This window comes from Trachemys scripta, chromosome 12 (genome assembly GCF_013100865.1).
Source record: "Trachemys scripta elegans isolate TJP31775 chromosome 12, CAS_Tse_1.0, whole genome shotgun sequence".
Classification (NCBI taxonomy): domain Eukaryota; kingdom Metazoa; phylum Chordata; order Testudines; family Emydidae; genus Trachemys; species Trachemys scripta.
The window spans coordinates 41,823,566-41,830,960 of NC_048309.1; the positions used below are offsets into that span (position 1 = coordinate 41,823,566).

Below are 7,395 nucleotides of genomic sequence, written 5' to 3' on the forward strand. Positions count from 1 at the left end.
ATCTGGGGAGGGGGGGGCTCAGAGGGGAACGACCCTCCCCCACGGGCTGTTCTGTCTCTTCACTAGGATTCTCTCCCCGCAGGGCCCCCAGTGCCAGCCAGGCCCCCCAACTGTAGCGTGTGGGGCACAGAAACCGCCTGGGCTCCCCAGCATCCGACGGACTCTCCCCTGCGGCCCCCTGGGGACCGGAGTGACTGTGCCTGGGGGGAGGGGGAGTACAGCCAAGAGAGCCTTCCCACCCAGTCACACCTGCCCTCCACACTTCCTAACAGCCCCCCCAGCCACCCAACACCCCCACCCCAGGCCAGTCTAACAGCCCCCCCCGTACTGCCCCCAGTGGCCCAGCCCAAGGGTTCCCATTCCTCCAACCCCCCCCACACCTGCCTCCCCACCCGGGCCAGGGCTCTGTTATCCCCACCCCCAAGCTGGGATCAGAGCTGTTGAGGGGGTCACACCACTGGACTCCAGCCCCCCATTATCTCTGCCTCCCCCCAGTGGGGGTGCCCCCAAATGGCTCTGATCCCACTGGAGCCCAGACCCCCCCCCACACATTGACAATAAATGTCTGGCTTTTCCAACTGGGCTGCTGCATATTTGGGGGAGAACTGAGGTTCAGCCATAACTCCCCTGTAACCTAGGAGGACGTAACCCCCAGCAGAGCCCCCCAGCCACTCTTCTCCCGCCCTTGGGGGCTCTGCTGGGGGAAGGGTTGGATGATTTAAGGGCGGGTTTTGGGGGGGGGAACGCCGACCTCCCAGAGCCCTAGTGGGAGTGGGCCGAGGGGGCAGCAGGAGGCGGGTGCTGAAGGAGGGAGTGGGGAAGAGGAAATGAGGGAGGAGAGGAGGAAACGAGTGACAGGGAACCCAGAGGAGACACACCCCCACTGAGCGACAGGGACCCCTCCCCACTGACGTACGCCAGCTACCGCCGAGGGAATGAGAACGTGAGTGAAGGAATGAACCAAAGCCCCCCCCCAGCCCCCATCCGGACCCACCCCCAATCAGACACAGGCCACAGGCGTGGAGTTCAACTTCAAACCTCGCTTTAACTCGCGCCAGCCGGGCATTATAAATTAACGACTCCAGAAAGGACCAACAGCCGCCAGGGAAAGGCCGCCCCGCACCCGCTCTCCGCCGCCCCATTTTCTCCTGCCCAGTTTGTAAAACCAAACCCACGGAGCCCCCACAGACCATCTCCCACCCCCTCCAGGCCAGATGCTGCCCCCACCCAGCTCCCTCCACCCGTCTCTCTGGGGAACAGGGCCTTAACGTGATCTAGAAGGAGGGGAGGGACGAACCAGGACAGACTCTAGAAACAGAGGTGCCTGAAGGAGGGGGAGTGGTAGGGGAAGTCTGGAGAAGGGAGCATACCTGAATCCAGACAACTGGTCAGAAGGTTCCGGGTTCTAGAGCACAAACCAGTAACTGGAGAACATAGGTTCTAGAGTAGAGGACTAGGAGTGAAATGGTATCTGGGGTCTAGAGCATGATAGAGGGAACTGGACAGCTGGGTTCTAGGTCAAGAGCTCCAAGTTCTAGGGCCTGTGGCAGAGCTTGGGGGTGTCCCTCTGTTCTAGCAGAGGAAAGGGATCAGGGCATGATTGGGATTCTAGAACACAGAGGTGGCGAAACAGGGTCCTAGATTCTAGAACAGGGAGGAGAACCAGGTCTTTGTTCTAGAGCACCAAGATGGGGGGGGAACAAACCCAGATCTGGATCTTGAGGCATGGAGAGCAAATTACAACAATGATCTAGGGAGCAGAACTGCGTAATATCAAGTTCCAGAACAGAAAGGGAGAAGGACCCGGGTTCTAGAGCTGGGGAGAAGTGGGGGGAACGTGGGGCCCAGGAATGGAGAGGCAGGGGGAACTAGATGCAGGACCCAGATCTGGGTTCTAGAACAGAGGGAGGAACTAGACAGAACAGAGCCCCAGCACACGAGTCGGTTCCCCCCAACCCCCACCCTCCCCGGGGAGTCTCCGAAGCTCCTCATTCCTGGGTGCCCAGGTCCTCTTCCTCCGGCTCGTCATCCTCCTCCTCCCCGTCGTCCTGCACCATGAGCCCGGCCTCCTCGTCCTCGTCCTCGGGCTCCTCGCCCAGGCACACCACCACCTCGGCTGGCTCGGGCGAGCGGGAGTAGAACCAGTTCAGCACCTGCTGGGCCCCCATGCCTGACTCGCGGCACAGGGCTGGCAGGTCGTCCTGGCGCAGCTGCTGCTGGGCGGCCCAGTACCGCTCCAGCGGGCCCGTGTCCGTGCGGGGCCCGGGCTCTAGGGCGGCAGTGGGGGGCACGGTGTTATCCCAGAACCACCGCAGGTGCCCGTGCTTGAGGGCGTAGCGGGTGTCCCCAAACCACTGGATGATCTCTGCCCGCGGCAGGCCGGTGATCCGCTCCAGCCACTGGTAATCCTCCCGCCGCGCCCACTGGCACCGCAGGAAGAATGACTTCAGCACCGCCAGCTGCTCCTTGCTCTTCCGCCGGCTCTTGCGCTGCCGCTGGGCCTCCAGGGTGCTGTGGGGGTGGCCGGGCCGGGCCCATGCCTCGGCCCCGTTGACGGCGGCTCCGGAGGAGGGCGGCGCAGTGTCGGCCGCCGCCAGCCGGCACGGTTTGCTGAGGTCCCAGGCGGTGTCGGGGTGGCTGGCGCCGGCCGGAGGATCCATCCAGGCCCGGCACGGAGGGGGCGGCGTGGGGAAAAGGCTGGGGGGCGGCGTCATCGTCTCTTTGGCTTTGGGGTGGGGGGCCGCGGAAGCTCTCCCCGGCTCTGGGGGCCCATGGGCCGCAGCCGAACAGCTCCCTGGGGATTCCTGGGGCTTGGCTTTGTGGTGTGTGGCCGTGGGGGCTTCCCTGCCTCCTGGGGCCTTGCCAGTTTGCGTCAGGGGGTCGCCAGGGGCCAGTAGGGCCCCGAAGGCTGGGCGGTTCTGGCGGCAGGCCAGCCGCGCCCGCGTCTCCTCGATCTCCTCGGCACTCCAGCTGATGCCGCAGCGCAGCCGCTGGGCCATGAACCAGGCCTTGACCTTCTCCAATTGCAGGCCATGGCGCAGACAAAGCAGTGCCAGATCGGCCAGGCTTGGGTAGGGGAAGTAGCTGAAGGCCTGGCGCAGCGGCTGGTGGCCGTCCAGCTCGCTGGTCTGGGACGCCTGGGTCCACACCAGCTGCAGGTCCTCCGAGATGGGCGGCAGGCAGATGAGGGCCGCCGGCGAGCTGGGGTTACCTGGCGACTCCTTGTTGGGGGGCATGGCTGGCCCCGCCACCGGGGGGTCCTTGGCCTGGGGCTCCCGGGCTGGGCAGCCCACGGGGACAGCTGTGGGGAGAGCGAGAGCGAGACCCAATCAGCAGGAGATACTGAGGAGGGCAGTGTGGGGTGCCCCAGAGCTCTATGGGAAGCCAAGCACTCTCCTCCTCCCTCCTCTCCCACCCCCAGGGGTGTTTGGGGGTGATTGCTACCCCCCCCACCCAGACAGCAACGGGGAGCAAAGGCTCTTACCTGCGTTAAGGGGGTCTGAACCCCAAATCGTCAGTCCCACGTCCCCCCGGGGAGCCTGAGACCTGGGAAGAGAGACACAGACAGGTGAAAGGGATGGGGATAGAACCCAGGAGTCCTGGCTCCCAGCCCCGCTTTCTCTAACCTACTAGACCCTGCTACCCTCCCAGAGCTGGGATAGAACCCAGGAGTCCTGGCCCCCAGCCCCCACTAGGCAGGAGACACACAGCACAGTTCTTGCCTCAAGAACTCAGAAACATTCAAATAATCAAATGAGATAGATATCCAGGAATTCATTTCCACCGTATTTCAGGGGATTCAGGGACCAGCTCCTACCTTCCTTAGCTAGTTAGGACAATTATGTCTTTGGGTGTCGTTAGTTAGGGAGGTAGCCGAACGATCCTGGAAATAAGTTTCCTGGGGCAGCACCGGTGCTTGTTGTGTGTCTGTGACCAGGCCGCAGAGACACTAGGATAAGACGCACAATAATTACTAATAATGCAATTCAGTTTAATGCGCAATTACTGCTAACAAATAATCGAACCCCGATTGCATTACTTGGGGATTAGCTTCTAGAAACGATTGCTCCGTGACGAACTTACTGGCTCACAAAGAAATAGTCAAACCATTATAAAAATAATTAGCTTGTGGAAAGGATTGCTTGGTTATTGACCAGCTAATTAAATAATTGACCAATAAGTACTAATTAGTCGCTAATACCACAAAATATTTGACCAGTGGTTTGGAAACTAGAGGGTCGTGCATTTCTTCGCTTATGGAGGCCAGGCGTTATCCAACCCCAAGCCAGCTGCTTGTCTGTCTTTCTGGAACGCCGCAGCCGATGCTGCCAGGGAGGCTCTAGGCAGCAGTGACTGGAACAACCCAACCGAAAATCGGCACGGCCGTTGGCACTGCGAAGTTGGCTGAGCCCTGGGCTTGGCCAGCCCCTCGAGTTAAGTGCAAATAGCTTATTGCCTGTGCTGCTTCCGAGAGCCCCCGGCTCCGACCGCTCCTAGAAATCGCTCCCAACGTCCCCGGCCTTCGCTGCACTCTATTGCCGTGCGATAAAGTCCAGACGGATCCGCATGGGCAACCTCTTCCTGATCACATCTGGCTGCTTGCCGCCGCAAGTGAGTAATGGGCCAGGTTCCCATGGAACAGCCATTTAAGCAATGTTCTCCCTGTGACGCTAATCTATCGGCGCCGTCGGCCGACGCTTCTCATGGTGGAGCTTCGTTTCCGTGGCGCAGGCAATGGCATGACGCTCTTGATCTTCCAAGAGAGGCCGCTGGCTTTGTAGCATTGTTTCCATTCTGCAGGCAACAGCCTGGCGCTGGTGGGCTCCCTGCAGCTGCCACTGGCATTGGAGAGGCGTCTCCATGGCGCGCTCTCTGTGCTACCAATTGACGGGCGCATTTGGCCAGCGTCTCCAAGGCACAGGTAGTGGCGCGGCAACAACAGTCCCCCTGCAGCCACCGCTGGAGAGCTGTCTCCATGGCATGAACTAGCCTCTGGTGCTCTCCCGGTGACACCAGGCGCTGGCTCCCACCACCTCGGTAACAGCACGCAGCGCATCCTTGGGCTGCAGACGCCATTGATGGCACACGGTTTGACCCTTTGCTTTGGTTGCTGCTGGTTGCTTGTTGGTCCTGGGCAGGATAGACAGTGAACCATAAAATTCAAAATCAGATCTTAGCACTCCTACCTAGGGGCTTCCTCAGCTCAGCCAATGCCCAGAGGACGGAGCGTTGGAGAACCCCATTTTTTAGAAGAACGTTGTCCATTCTTCCACCTTCTCCAATGGCGTCTACATCCAAATACCCAGTGCTGAAGGACTCTGTAATCTAGCGGAAAAAGGCAGAACCCAAACCAACGGCTGAATGCAGCAGGCAGCCAAATTCCAATTGGAAAGACAGCCCCAATTCCAGAAGAAAACCATTGGCCCAAACAGCCAAGGGAAGTGGCATCTCCATATCTTGAGCTCTTCAAATCCAGACTGGAAAATACGCTCTAGTCCAATGCATGTTATTAAGGCTAAATACAGGGACACTGGGTAAACTGAATGGCTTGTGATCCAAACTACATGATCTAACGTGTCGACTGGATGTCACCTCTACGAATCCTCGTTAGTTCGGTTCCAGCCCACAGTCTTTGAGGTTTATCAACCAATCCTTATTGTGCATAAGCGGAAGAGCAACGTGGCCAGGGGAACTAGAACCGTGAACGCCAGAGCTCTGTGAGGCATATTTGCGTAAGGTAGAACACGGCGGTATCGGAGCACATGAACTATCAGCCTATGTACCGTTAGAGCTCTGAGTACAGACGCCCCCCGTGTTACGCAAACCCGACTTACGCAAATCCGCAATTACGGAAAAAGTTCCGTATGCTAGAAACAGGAGGGGTTTTGTGTGTGTGTGTGTATAATGGTCAGGTATACGTTTCTGATTTACGCAAAATTCGAGTTACGCAAGGCCTTCTGGAACGGAACGTTGCATAAGTCGGGGAGTGTCTGTAGAAGAGCTGTTGCTGGTTTTCTAATTTTTAGCACTATTAATGGTCATAAATCACTTTTCCCTAAAACTGTCGGCTCGCTCTGGGGTCTCAGAATTTGTACCCGGTGTTGGCCGGGCGCTGGGCAGGTTGTCAGTGTGAGGGGATTTATTGGATCTCCGGGTTTCACCCCAACAGACGGGGTCCTTTCCACCAACGCCCGCCATGTTTCCGAACATTTTGGACTCGGTTGGATGCAGCATTCAAAGGTCATCGCGTTACAGTCAAATGGAGAAATGTCACCGATTGGAGGGGTGGGCCTGACTATGCTTGGTAAACTAGACCCCACTCCCCTCCCAGAGGCAAGGATAGAACCCAGGAGTCCTGGCTCCCAGCTCCACTGCTATAACCACTAGACCCCACTCCCCTCCCAGAGGCAAGGATAGAACCCAGGAGTCCTGGCTCCCAGCTCCGCTGCTCTAACCACTAGACCCCATTCCCCTCCCAGGGCCAGGGATAGAACTCAGGAGTCCTGGCTCCCAGCTCCACTGCTCTAACCACTAGACCCCATTCCCCTCCCAGAAGCAAGGATAGAACCCAGGAGTCCTGGCTCCCAGCTCTGCTGCTCTAACCACTAGACCCCATTCCCCTCCCAGGGCCAGGGATAGAACCCAGGAGTCCTGGCTCCTAACGTACAGCAACAGTTCTTGTCCCCTAAAGAACAGAGAGAGCTCATTAAAGTAAACCAATCAATCTAATTAAAGTAACTAAGCACTGATACGTTTCAATCATATTGACGGGAACAACAGCCCAGACCTACATTAACGAGATCACTGGGGCCAACCTGGTCTTTCCGTTGCTCACCGAGATGGACTGAGAACTCACCAGGCCTGAAATTAGCCCCTGTTCGTTACCACTCCACTATTAATTGACGGGCCCCTCATTACAGAAATAACTGATGAGTGATTAGCAATTACCGGATCATCGGCCAAACAACGCCCAACAAACATGAAGAACCAGGAATTAGACTCAATCGGGGGGTGACCAGACCATGTCCCGACTGCAGGGCCTTGGTCTTATAGGTGCCCACCCACCCCCGTCCCCATGAAAGAGCGTCCTGATTGGTCACCCAAAATCCAGCAAGTCCCTGGTGGCTACCGGCCAATCAGCCTCATCATCAGCGACTAATTAGCAGGGAACTGACCAGAAATTCCACCATGTGGTAATTATGTAAAATAAGCGAATCCAGCTTCCTAATACGCTAAAGACCCTCCCCCAACTCCTCCCCCAGAGACCCCCCCAGACCCCCCTAGCTCCAATCCCACCTTCTCCCCAGCTCCCAGAGCCTCCCCACCCCAGCCCCTTCCCCAGAGACCCCCCCAGACCCCCCCAGCTCCCAGAGCCTCCCCACCCCAACTCCTCCC

General features: G+C 58.2%; 1 protein-coding gene across 1 annotated transcript; it reads right to left on the minus strand.

Annotated features, from left to right (window-relative positions):
• Positions 1 to 1,025: 1,025 nt before the first annotated feature.
• HOMEZ (homeobox and leucine zipper encoding) lies at positions 1,026 to 6,385 on the minus strand. Its single transcript, XM_034787847.1, has 3 exons — positions 3,818 to 6,385; positions 3,485 to 3,546; positions 1,026 to 3,301 (listed from the first exon to the last, which is right to left on the minus strand). Exon 3 carries the CDS (start codon positions 3,234 to 3,236, stop codon positions 1,989 to 1,991), a length of 1,248 nt encoding a protein of 415 aa, XP_034643738.1. The 5' UTR covers positions 3,237 to 3,301; positions 3,485 to 3,546; positions 3,818 to 6,385; the 3' UTR covers positions 1,026 to 1,988.
• Positions 6,386 to 7,395: the final 1,010 nt, after the last annotated feature.

Excerpts from the sequence above, each read along its gene's own strand:
- HOMEZ (XM_034787847.1), bottom strand. The coding sequence starts at position 3,236 with ATGCCCCCCAACAAGGAGTCGCCAGGTAACCCCAGCTCGCCGGCGGCC.